At 33.2% G+C, this 14154-nt stretch overlaps 1 protein-coding gene across 2 annotated transcripts in view; it reads right to left on the bottom strand.

The window, feature by feature from the left end:
* The window catches only part of TWN2_1 (Valine--tRNA ligase, mitochondrial 1), a 59080-nt gene that overhangs the window by 18101 nt on the left and 26825 nt on the right, over positions 1-14154 (bottom strand). For both annotated transcript variants that reach the window (XM_051212221.1, XM_012938778.2), the window contains 8 exons: positions 13310-13404; positions 11900-12018; positions 10801-11031; positions 8952-9033; positions 7070-7189; positions 5887-6035; positions 4991-5178; positions 2131-2255 (listed from right to left, as the gene is read on the bottom strand). In XM_051212221.1, coding sequence (XP_051072378.1) covers positions 2131-2255; positions 4991-5178; positions 5887-6035; positions 7070-7189; positions 8952-9033; positions 10801-11031; positions 11900-12018; positions 13310-13404 — 1109 coding nt within the window. The remainder of the gene's footprint in view (positions 1-2130; positions 2256-4990; positions 5179-5886; positions 6036-7069; positions 7190-8951; positions 9034-10800; positions 11032-11899; positions 12019-13309; positions 13405-14154) is intronic.

Genomic DNA, 14154 nt, shown 5'->3' with positions numbered 1-14154 from the left:
AACGATCTATTAATTGTAAATAACTCAACTTCACAGGAGATCATTGCAGCCGGAATATTTCATTGGTAATGGCCTATACTTTAACGTTCAGAGACACAGGTTCGAATCCATCAAGAGCGATCAGTTTCCTTAAGATTATAGGTACATCTTAATGAAAAGTGTCGTGTAGCAAACAAATAGAGGTTCAGAGCTTCTTGTCGACAATGGTAGTTCAAAATAAAAAAAGATTCGTTCTTAATCCAAACTATTAACAAGTGACTGTAATATTAAAGAAACTTCAGACTGATAATTATACCACACAACGTCACTCTTTGATATATGTTACAATTGAGTGGATTTACAAACAGCTATTTACGCAAGATACTTCAGATCCGTTGACCGAACTCCATCAGCAACAACCTAGAGCGACGGAGAACAAATCAGCTTCCAGTTGAAGAAATTAAGAAAAGACGCTGGATGTGGTTAGGATAAACATTGCAGAAGTCAAACTGCATTGCCAGGGAAGCCTCAACTTGAAATCCTCAAGGTGGAAGGAAAAAATGAAGATCAAAGAACACATTGAGTCGAAGATTAGAGGCAGACATAAAAAAGAATGAATAGCACTTGTAAACACAACGAGAAAGGAGAGCCCAAGACAGAATTGTTTGAAGGATCCTGGTTGATGGCCTATGCTATATGTGAGGTAACAGGTATAATTAAATTTAAATAAACGAATGGACCTACGAACATTGAATTGTTACATATCGTCTTACGACAATGAATGTCCAGTCGAAAAAAATGCAATACAGGACACTTTCAACCATTTTTTTCTCAAAACAATAAAATATCACCAGGTCAATGCCAAATGTTGTGAGCGGCCTATGCTCCTTCACGAGGAGTAACAGGCGTAAGTAAGTAAGTAAGTAATGCCAAATGTTGCTTCAGGATTGGGTTGCATTGACACCCGAACTAATGATAGGGAGTGAAGTAATTGAGCGTGTCGATCGCTTCACTTATCTTGGAAGTCTCATCAGTCCTTGTGGTCTGGTGTGTGACGAAATCTCAGCACGGACACAGAAGGCTCGACTAGCTCTTGCCAACTTGCGTCATTTATGGTGTAGGCGAGATATCCGTCTATCAACCAAAGGACGTGTTTACTGCGCAGCAGTTCGTTCCGTCCTACTTTACGGCAGTGAAACATGACTGGTAAGAGTAGAGGATATTCGTAGGTTACTAGTATTTGATCATAGGTGTCTTCGAAACATTGCTCGTATATCCTGGGACCATCGAGTAAGTAATACATTTGCTAGGAAACGGGTACTAGGTAAGGATGTCAAATCAATTGATGACGTAGTGAAACTTCATCAGTTGAGATGGCTGGGACACGTGTTACGTATGCCCAACGACCGACTGCCTAGACGTCTGATGTTCAGTGGTATAGGAGTAGGTTGGAAGAAAGTTAGGGATGGCCAGACCAAAACATGGCACAAGTCTATGAAGTCACTGACAAGTGGACTGAGTCATGTTGGTAGGTGTAGACTACCTGGTTGGGGACCACGAGATGATAGCAACCGATGGTTAGAGACCCTGAATGACATGGCTCAAAATGGTTTGCAATGGCGCAGGTGCATACACTCTCTGTGTTCTCCCAAATTCTAATCTTCTGAATTCTTCATGTCCCTTTCTTTTTTCTCTTTCCAAATTCATTTCACTGGATTATACTCCTTGAATAACATCTTCAAACCCTAATTTTTCTGATTACAGCTTATAATTTTACTACATCTAGCACTACGGGATTTGAATTGACCACTGCATCTTCGTGCTAATGTGGTGTGGCAACTCGAACTGATGTACGTACGTACGAAGTTCTACGTTGTTACTGACTGACTGACAGAGGTCAATGCCAATAGCTAATTTGAAATTATTTTTTAGAATTAAGCAATATTAAATGGATTCTTTTCATATATAACTTCTAAAATTTATATCCTTCCATCTATCATTAAAACTAAGATTTCAATTGAATAATTGTTATCATGTTCGTTTCTAAAAAATTAGTAAAGTACATATTGATTTTAAAAAAAATAGGAAATAATAAAATAAAAACAATGAACAAAGATTTTCAAAAGAAATTGTTATAAACAAATAACCTACATCGAATTCACTTCCCGTATTTGTTATACAACCAGAATTATCAAATACATGTTTAATAGGGAGTTGATGCCGTTTTGCTACTTCCCAATCAACTTGACTATGACCTGGGCTGAGTTTTACAACACCTTATAATCAATTGAAATTGAAAGAAGATTAATGGTAGAAATTTTATAATCCATATAGAACATATATTTAGACGGTAGTAACTGGAAAAATTACCACGTACCTTGATGCTTTTTAGTAAAAATAAACACCAGTATAGTCCGATTTTTCAGTGATGTTGAACAAAATTTCCCTAGATTTAACAAATGGATTTTGCTGGAATCAGTTTATTTTTTAGTTGCTGTTTATCACAGATTGAGTTTATTTGAGGTGCCAATGAAAACATAGGAGCACTTAACAGCTGTTTGACCTAGTATTATAATTTTTAGCGGTGAATACCAAAAGTTTCGTCATATTCTGTAGCCATACTTTAATGACCGTTAGACCAAGAATGAAATAGAACTAATTAAATTTAGAATGTCATCAAGTAGTTTGTGAAAATTCTATCCGATAAAAAGTAACGAGTAGAGCTTTATCGGCGTTCTATAACAACTGTCACATGGAATTATTTGTCCCAATTGTCTAGTAAAAGTGTACTCCTAAGTGAGTAACTTTATATCGTATTCCAGTAATTTAGATTTCATTTAATTAAATGTATCATAATACATAATAATTAAATATGATTGATGAAGATCTACTTAGTGTCATAAAAAATACATTCGGTTAACTATCAAACCGTCAAATACTGAACCTCAGGCATAACATATCATAGCGATATCATCCTGTGCCTGCAACTGATATTCAGTACAATAATCAGAATATAGACTATAAAAAAAAACAATTGTTCACAAAGAAAAGAAAATTTCAGAATATGATACATAAATATAACACATTACTTTACTGTTGAACATTGGTTAAGAGTTGACATTTGGTAAGAATTTGAGATGAATACACCGTTAAGTTAATTATGGGGGACATGATAGAATCAACGTTCAATAAGTAATAAACCTGATGAATAAAGACTACTAAAAAGTTTCTAATGATAAGGTTTATAGTCATAGGGGGGATTTGAAAAATATACACAGCAAAATATCAACGTATTAGTTACGACGAAAATTTATATTTCTGATAATTACTAACAGAGAAATCTAGAAGTGTTTTCACTTATTTTGACGCATATGGACAATCATATATATTCATGATATATATATATATATATATATATATATATATATATATATATATATATATATATATATTCTTCAGGTATTTTTAGTTTGCTTATTTAGACTTGTTGTGAATACCGTATTAGTATGCATAAAACATTTAATTCTCACTCAGATTCAACTAAACAACTCAACAACTTATTTTTCATATATTTCATGTAAATATACTTCAAAATCATAGCACACTTTGATAAAGTTCAAAGTGGGAGGAAAGAACAAGAACGACCTGAGCAAGGAAACATCAACTAGTTACAACATGTATTTTCAAATAACATACTTATGTAAATGTAACCGGTTACAATTCATTTTAAAGATATATTGACATCGAGTAACAAAGGTTAAATAAAATGTTTTAGCTAAATAACATTTTCAAATACTATGTTACAAAGATTTCATAATATCTAATTTTTTTAAATATGTATTGATGCTTTCTTGTAACAATAACCATGAGGACCTTTTTTTATTTGTATTTCCGTATGATCTTTGCTACTTTCTGATTGGTTGCTGCCAATTTGCATATCCTAAGGTCATATCGGTTACTATAAGTAGAGGGAATAGTTCCAATTTTATTTTGTCTTCATAAATATCAAGTCTCTTTCTGAATTGTTGGTTTGTCTTTGGAGTAGGAATTATTATTGAAGAGCTGTGTGTCAGTGATCAACTAAACGGGTTTGTATTAGAATTATCTCGATAGTTCGTAAACGGCAGTTGGCTGAACCGAGCAGAATCGCTAGATACAACACACTGATTAGAATGGTAAATAATGACAATATAGTTTGAATAGGGTGGTTGTATAGATTCAAAAATGAATACATGACAATACACGTGTTTACAATGAATTATGATAAATGTTACGAGTTGTAAATAGATAGTTTGAACTGAAAGAAATAAAATGAATTCATTGTATTCTGTTTAATGCGCTATTCACACTTTTTACAAATATAACTGGAATTGCATTTATTGTTTGCGTTACTAGCCGTAGTTAAATAGAACCAAGAGTTTTGTGATGTGTGAGCGAGGAAAATAGTGATTAATTGTTTACCTAGTCAGACTAGTAGATAGTCTCAGAGGTTACTAGATGTGTCGTATATTTTCCTACCCCTTGTTATTATTGTTGTTGACGTTGAAATATACTCATGTTCTGGTTAGGCCAGTTACGTGTTCTTGATCACAGTTGTGTTGAAGTCCTGTAGACTAGACACTGGCAGAGTATCTAGTGTAGATATTCATCTAAGGCAAATTAGTGTTTCATTAATGTAAGGGAGAAAACCGAACGTTATTTCAGAGGAAAATACAAACATTTTACAAACTGAGTTAATTCCAATGCAAGCAACCCGTTCACAATATGTTGACTGTGATACACATGCTTCAAGCGCTTCTCCATAAAAAATAATATCACTAGGTACCTATAACATTTTATTTTATTTAGAATACATAATGTGTATGAAAAAATAATGATAACTTTTTATATTTAACCATCAAGCTGTACCAAAGTGGTGTGTTTCCTCCAATTTACTTCAGAATATATTATTCTCCTACATGTTTGTTGAATGAATATTCTAAACAAAACTAAATTATACCATACACCTTACCTGTGCCTATTTCAGGCTGAACAAATTGTGCATCGGCAATTATCGGAAGACGTTCATTTGGATAGAATGGATGTTCTACGTAACACCCAATTAAATGTTGATAACGTTTATCATCTGGATGGACAACTAGAGCTACACTAGCAAGCATTGTTTCTAAACGGGTAGTCGCGATAACTATTTCGTCCCATCTAGAAATATAACCAATAATTGAATGAGGAAACATGAATCTAACCAGTAGTGACGGTTGAAAAATTTAAACTAAATTATGGTGGTTAATTAGTAGAATCCAACTGGGAATGAGGGTTAGATAACATAAAACAGATAGTTACTAAGTGATCATTTGATGACACTTTGAGTTCGATGAGAGGACGATCAGAGTTCAGAAAGTCAATTGGCAGTGTATTTCTCTCTCTCTTACTATGCAGGTGGGTGGCTCGGGTTCTAATTCGAGAAGAAATAACAGTTACTTTAAAACTGCACAGTCATAAGTCACATATACTAAACGCTAAGTATTCAGTAGTCGAGTACAATTTAATATATAAAAACTGAGGGTTACGTCAATTATACAGTAGCTATCAGAAATGCACATTTATTAAAACTAAAGAATTCACGGAGGGACATATAATACTTATGTAACGTTTGAGAATCTAATCCTTAGCTATAGACATTCTCAAAAACTAAAAGTCTGCTTTTTTTTTCTACTCAAAAAGTAAATGACTAGAGGCAAACTGCTGAGTTTTAGGATTTATTCCAATTACTTACTACACTAGCAAACAGATTGAAAGCCTCTAAAAAAGAACCTAGAGGTGTATGTTTCACTAGTCCTCATCAAATAGGAGTAACTTGGGGTTGATGATGAAATGGTGATATGTTTGTGACTCATTTATTAGAATTACCTTGAACCAGAGTGATTACATTCTGATAATGATGATTTTGGTGGGTCTATCACACGATAGGCAAAATAATCCATTATACCGAATTCAATTGGCTTTTCATAACCTGGTATATTGAGAAATTTCGACTCTGAAATATCACGAAATTCAACCTTTTAAATAAAAAAAGAATCAAGATAAAAAGAAAGTTACAAAAAGAAAGAATAATCTTGAAAAAACAAATTTTATGACAAGGACATAAAATTAGCATACATTTAAGACATAAACGGGATTTAATGATCAAGAGTTATTGTTAGTAATGATATTTTTGACTTTAATTTTCAAAAATACACATAAATCTTTGGCTATGTCGAATGATAAATAATTGAATCAGTTTTATGATTGATAGATATACTATTGAAATAACTCAAAATACTTTAGTGTTTGTAAATGAACTGATGTTATCATTATAATTAACTCACTAATGAGTACAGACCGATGTACTTGGCTTTGAGCCATACCGAAGTAGGTGGAGTGGTATTCAAACCTGTGACTCAGTGATTAAAAAGGTATAAAATGGTTTAACTATTGTATAATTCTAGTCTTATTCAGTTTCGTTTGATTTTATTATAATTAATCAAATAATAAGGTCATTAGCTAATGTTTAATGTAAATCTAAATAAAAAACTACTCTTGATTGCATTTTATCTCAACAAAACTAGTACACTGAGTAATACATTTGTTAAGTGCCGACAACAAACATCGAAAATAAATCTGCTCCAAATACATACGCTTTAATTTTATAAATAACATATAGTTTTGCAAATCTAGTTTGTATGAACAGTATATAAAACAATTCAGTTTAACTGTATAAGTAATCATAAACATATTCTTTGATCACAGAAGTTCGATGTACATACGAATAAAATAAGCGAATTCAGAATATAATCAACCACAGAAAAAACGTATCTTCCTCATGTAACCTTTAGTTAGTTCTTTGGAACTTCAGATAAAATTCAAAATGTATCATCCATTTTAATACAACTTCCATAATACATCAAATTAGTAAAGATGGTGTAGTTTACAGATTGTTATTCTTCTACCCAATAGCGACGATACATTGTTACGAATAACAGAAATATTGAGTTGACATCAATAAATTACTTATAATAATTTGAAACAATTTTCCTTTTTTTTCTCAACTTACTTCGATATCGGAGATGGCTGTTTGGAGATAACAACACCAAGATATAAAACTTTCAGACTGATAAATCAATCCTGCATTGTACAATCTTAAAAATGCTTCAGTGACACACTCAGAATGGCTCTAGGAATAATTTTGTTTAAAAATATATTATGAAAATTAGAAAGAAACGATAACAACGCAAATATTAGCAGATATAAACCCACAATCAATACAATGGAACTGAATTTTTACCATCAAAAAACATATTTATCCATCAGTGATAAATGAAAAAGACGAAAGTGATTGAGAATTTGTCCTTATCTACAGTCTTCGAAGTCAGTTAACGATGATGATTAATACAGAAAGTTCAGGTTGTGGATGTCTTGATAGATTGATGGTTCATTATTGCTACATATTAACAGAATGTGATTTGTTTTGCAATCCAGAGCTAAAATATAATCTTTATGACTTAAAAGCATATTCAAATCATGAACCGGACTAAGTTAGACCACCATTGAAAACCAGGAAACACTTGACGGCCGTTTCATCCTAGTATGGGACCACTCAGCAGTGCACATGGACGATCACTGATAATTTTTCTAGGAATGTCACTTTATAAATGTAAGCCATTTAATTTAATCATCATATTCAAGTGTTTGAGCATGTAATTGATAGAATAACTGAATTTACATTTAACACAAATTTATTGATATACATAGTCAACTGCCCAGAAAATACAAGACAGAAAGTATAATACTCATTTAAATACTTACTAATTTTAATCTTTCTGGTACTATGAGATTACTATTGATATAGTTGCGCAAAATACAATCAGATGTTTTTGTATAAAAACAAACATAATTTCTGCATGATCTGCCATCTTCCACAGAAAACACTTTTGTGAAATATGCGGATGATCTCATTGTATGTATACCTATCTCTTCCTCTTTACATCCCATAGAAATGAATGAGTTTTTGTCTCGTATTGATTGTTGGTCTGTTGGTAATGGTCTCATACTTAATCCGTCTAAATGTCAAGCTGTTAACTTTAGCATGAGACATGAACGGAATCTAAACACCATTTTGAGATCCCATAATGCTTGTACCATTGGACACTCTTTGATAAACACATTGTCGAAGGTCAATTATCTTGGTGTCACCTTTTCCTCTGATCTGTCTTGGTGTTCCCACGTTTTATTGTTATCGAAGAAGGTTTTCCGTCTGACTTACTACATAAAGAGATTGGGATTACTCGTCATTTACTCTTACAATTTGTCAATTCTTGCATATTACCTATTATTCTTTACTGTTCTCTATTATTCTTTCCCGGGCTTTTGAGAAAAGACTGCTGTATTGCGGAGAATGCTGAAGGCAGGTAGTAAGATGTGTGGTGAACCTTTCGAGGTCATAATTAATATGGTTGTGGATAGACATTTAAAATCATGCAAACTCCTGGCAGGTGTTATTTTATCAGATACTAACCATCCCCTTCACTCATATCTTTCTTCTTGTATATCTTCTGGTAGAACGAGACGTAATTACATTAAAATCCATGCACGCAAGCAAAAGTATAAAAGTTCTATAATACCTTACCTAGCAAATATACTCTGTGACGAACAGGTTGTTAGAGTTAACCTAGTCAATAACCTGCATTCTTAACATGTCTTTAATTTTAAAAGTTGTACAGTTTTTCGGTTATTTTTTAGACCTTTTTTTGTATTTGTTACTGTTTTTTGTTGTTGTTGCGTAAGTAACTTGTTGAAATACCCTGTGCTGAGAATTCTATATTGTACCAAAATATAATATTGAATAAAGCCATTAATAATAATAATAATAATAATAATAATAAAAAAGAGCAATTCAACTAAGAATTTTTAAGTTTCGCTGTCAATTTATGACTTACAGGACTTAATGTGAAAAACTCTCTACTCCAATCCAAACATAATCCAAGACTATTCAATTGTTCACGGATCAAATCGGCGTGTCTAGAAATGATGGAGTACATAAAGACTCAATGAAAGATATGAATATATGCAAACTACCAATAAAGAGCTATTTATATCAACCAGTCAATATAAAGAGAAAAAAACAATAAAAGCGAGCTTGATATAACGTCAATGTTGAAACTAGAACCAATTCATATTTGGCACTCATCATCAAGGAATACACCTGTAATCTTGAGAGACTGATGCTCAGAACTTGGGTTCAGAGTTTACTGTCGACTACCTCTAACCATTACCTTACATTTCGACATAGTGTACGGAATGGGGAGCTACTTAGATTACTGGCCATGTTGTAACTTGAACGACAGAACTCGATCAGCTCTAAAGAAGCACCTGACATTCATGACATTGGTCACCGCTCATTGATCAATCAATTGTAAATACATCTGTCTTATAAGAAGTCGGTTGAGACCTAAAATGCTCAGTGGTAGCGTCTCTGACTGTGAAGCTAGATGACAAAGGATCGAATCTGTCAAAGAGAATCAGTTCCTTAAACATAACAGGTACACTTTGTTGATAGGTTCCAAGTAGCACGAAGCCTAGGTTCAAGGTGTCCTATCAACTTCCACCAACCACTCTCTTTCAATAGCTCTATTCTCTTCTAATTTTTCAGTTACTTCAAAATACAAATCTTGTCAAAGGAATTTATTGAGAAGAACCAAATAATATCTGCCTTAATTCAATATAAATTAATTTTATTGATTACCAACTGAGCGACTGTTATTTTAACACTAACTTTAAAAACACGCTAATGTACGGAACTGTAACGTGAAAGATTACCATAAAAGTTACCAAAATATTACTACAATCCAAAAACAACTGCCTACACAAGATACTCCAGATCCATTGGGCAGAGGCCATCAGTAATAATCTACACTAGAAGAGGACAAACCACCTGCTAGTAGATGAGATCGGGAAAAGACGGTAGGAGTGGACAGGATACACTTTGCGAAAACCATTATGTTGGATCACAAGGAAACCTCTGACTTGGAATCCTCAAAGTAAAAAGAAAAAGCAGACTAAAGAACACATGTTGTCGATAATTGGAGGCAGACATCAAGACCATGAATATCACTTGGCGAAAGCCGGAAGGGAAAGCCCAGGACAGAAGTGTTTGGAGATTGCTGGTTGGTGACTTATGCCCCATTAGTAGTAGGGATAGGAAGATAAGTAAGTGATCTAGAAGTTGAGTAGCTTGGCCACTTATTTACCAAATAAATTCAAAACAGAGAAACAATGAAACCATTAGTTAAGTATTGGTTAGTGGTTTCAGTATGTCATGAGCTAACTGGAGTTAAAGTTATGGACCATTGAATTTCATCTTAGTAGTTTGTAGGTGTAGACTTAACCATGAACTATTGGGAAATTTAAGACTGATCTTGCGATGGTGGTAGCGAATAGATTATCCCAAGAAGTTTAAAACTAAAACTCTTTGATTTTTAAGCCTATTCAAGCTTGTGATGAAAATAGCCCTTAAATAAAATCAGCACTTAAGAATGGGCAGGCATACCATGACTATTCAGTGAACGATAAATGTAAATATCGAAGTCCTGCAAGTGGCTAGTGGGAGCCCATATAGCTCAGTAGCAACGCTTCAGACTGTGAAGCGGAGTGGTATAAGTTCGAGTTTCATAGTGATTATAGGCCACCTCAAAACTGTAGTTACGATTTGCTGACGTGCACTGATTCCAACCACATTGACACTGGAAGACATTAAATTACACATAAAAAGAAAACAAATACACTAACTGATTCTTCCAATCCCAAATACGTTGAATAAAATTTTCCCGTCCCAGTAATAATCTTGGATTTGAAGGAACTTGACAGCTCGGTGCTGATGACTTAGATTGATTAATAGGAAATTGACTAGAATTTAATGAATATTGTTTTAGTAAATCTCTTTCAACTACTGACTGCGTCGCAATTCCAGCATGATCCATACCAGGAACCCATAGAACTGTTTTTCCGTGCATTCTGTAACTAACAGAAAAAACTAACAAATAATTAACCATAAATCGTACCACAATTTCAAGTGAATGGTATCATCACTACAAACTAATGATAAAAACTTTATTGCAGTGATCGATTTCAAAGACACTTATTGCAAGATTAAATACTTGAATGATGACTAATGGGTTTTAAAATGAAGAGAGATTTAGATAACACAACATAATCCATAACCATGTTCTCTTCTTCTTTATTAAGTAAGATCAACTTCTTTAAACCCATTGACATGTCATTATTATTTGGTTCAGTAATCATCAACACAATGAATCTAAACAAGTGCATAGATAGTATTCCATTCGCTCTGTAGTTTAAGTGCTAATAAGTAGGGAAAAGCATCGGTTGAGAAAGTACATTTAGTACAAGGCGTTGAATAAAATTCCAATCAAATTGATAACTATGAGCCCCCCAATGACTTGGTACGGTTGACGGTGGAGACAGTCAGCTCTTCTCGAAATGCTCTGACATGGCCACACGTATGAAGCCACTATCACGGAAGTCCTACTCACTGCCTTTTCGCAGCGAGGGTGCTGTTTACGAAACTGAGAGGACGAAAAGCGAATGTCCAGCTCGATAACCGGGTTGGTGGACACAGAGGGTATTTAGTGCCTCCTTGTACCGATATTTATGTGTTCAGATAAATAAAACTGTATTAAAAGATGGTGGTTTGAGTCTAACATTATTCTTATTGAAAAAAGCTATATAAAAAGAACTATTTAGATGGTATTCTCATAGTAAAAAATTCCACCAAATCGCGTGCCACCTGAAGTTGCCATTTTTTGAAAATTATTGATCTACAGTAAACAATAAATAAGAGGAATAATCATGGATGGATAGTACTTACCAACGAGCGATTGCATCTTGAATGGTACATGTAAGCGCATGTCCAACATGAAGTGTACCTGTGATATTCGGAGGTGGTAAAATCATGCTAACAATAGACTCATTATGATTTAACGCCAACTAATAACAAGAGAGAAAATACATAGTTGTAAACAACTGAACTACGAAGCTGAATAACTCGAATGTATATATCAAACAAAATTGGCTTTGTAAGTATATGTTTGAATATGATTAAACTAAGAGATTAAAATCACTTCATATCTTTCTACGAACCAATTCTTTCTTCTTGTACTATATCTCTATATGCAATCTTTCTCTTATATATTACCACCTTTGACCTAACCACTGCTGTGAATCCGATGTTCATCTTGTTGTGCTGATGCGGTATGGCAACCTGGACCGATGCACATATGTGCCTGGTCCTACGTTGTAGCTGACTGACTGACTGATGATTGAATTTATAAAACTTACTCTCCTATATTTATGATGAATATGATTAAATAGACAGCCTAAAATACCTCTTACTTACAAGACTTTGGATGCAGAGTGAAACTAAACAACGAAACGTTTAACACTACCACTCACTATCTACAATATTTATTTTGGTCATTGTGTAGTGAACACGAGCACCAGTGGGGACAATCGAATGTATTTGACACAAAATTGCAGGACTTGTTAATAAAATCTAACAATCAAATAGTAAATACGTAATTTGTAAAATGTCCATCAATTGTCTCATAATGACTCAGACTTCATTGTTCTTGCATTTTCATACAAATTGCATTCTATTCCCATTCTTTACTGTTCGATCCTCTTGTCTCTCTGCTGCCAGACATTTTGTTCCTGACTAACATCATATACTACTTATGTCGACATAAGTAGCACACCACAATTGTTTACAAAAACATTTGGAAATCTTCATTTTGTATAAAATGGGTGTAAAACATGAATATTATACAAAATAGTACGTTCGTTATTATTGTTTGACTCAAACAAGATGTAATTACGTACGATTAGATAACAAATCCAAGTAATATGGTGTTCAATGCTAACCAATGACATTAATCAACCAACAAGAGACCAACTTATGAAGAAAACATTAATCCATGCGAACATCAGTTGAATGTGAAAGTAAATAAGTTAAATGTATGAATATATTGGTGTATTGATAATTTAGGAATCTCTTAATCAGAAAAAAAACCTGAACACAGATATTATGAGTTATTAGTACTGATTCATGTGATTGTTGACCCATTTTTTTATGAAAAGAGGATTAGTAAAAAAAACATACTAAATAAATAGAAATCATATATATTCGTTGTCATTATCAAAATAAAAGGCAGAACAATAAATGCTTATTAATGATAATAATAGTGATGAATAAAGATTATACGAGTCAGTATTCACTTACTGTCTTGTCTGGATTAAACAGTTGTAAACGATCCCATAAAGATTTACATAGATTAGGATTTTCCACTAATGTTGGATTATACACAGGTTCTGAATCTAAGAGACAAGAGAGATAAAGGAAAATATGTGTAGAAATATATTTTTTTACATCTATTATACATCAGTGAAACTTTATATATTTTCCACTTGTAACATAGATTGTTAATTGAATTTTTATCTCAATTCTGTGAATACTTTCGTTTCTCAGTTTAAATCATTGATCGAGTAACTAATAAAATTCCACAAACTAAAAGACGAGACCTGCCTCAAACTACGCAATATTATGGAGAGAAAGAACACTTACAGCGTCAACAACGCTGTTAAACATAAAGTAAATCTTTCAGATAAGTAAAAAATGAGAGTTATGACATATACTATGAGACTCAAAACAACGCATGGATATGTTATGTGGGAGCATCGATAAATAACGGAGTAAAAAGTCGAGTGATTTGTCTCAAAAATAAACAAGTCATTGAGAATAGAGAAAATTACCAGAATAGCATGTAAATGGAGGATCACAAAAGCGTTCAAAAGTACAATTTTCGGTAGAAAATGGAAATATTGAAATAAGTGTATAAACAAGTGGGATAAACTATATGTGATGAGAAAGAAATATCACTTCGGAAGTGAACTTCATAGAAATATTGAAAAATTCTGGGAGGACATAAATTGCATAGATCACAAGTGTCACTCGCTGAATGAATCCAACCTCTACTACAAACAATTTGTATGTAGTACTTTGCAACATAAAAAGATTAGTGGTAAATTTTAACCACCATATTGAGGAAAATTTGTAAATAAAGGTAA

This window comes from Schistosoma haematobium, chromosome ZW, assembly GCF_000699445.3.
Source record: "Schistosoma haematobium chromosome ZW, whole genome shotgun sequence".
Taxonomy (NCBI): Eukaryota; Metazoa; Platyhelminthes; class Trematoda; order Strigeidida; family Schistosomatidae; genus Schistosoma; species Schistosoma haematobium.
The sequence above is the reverse complement of the archived record's forward strand: the minus strand, read 5'-3'. Positions and strand labels throughout refer to the sequence as shown.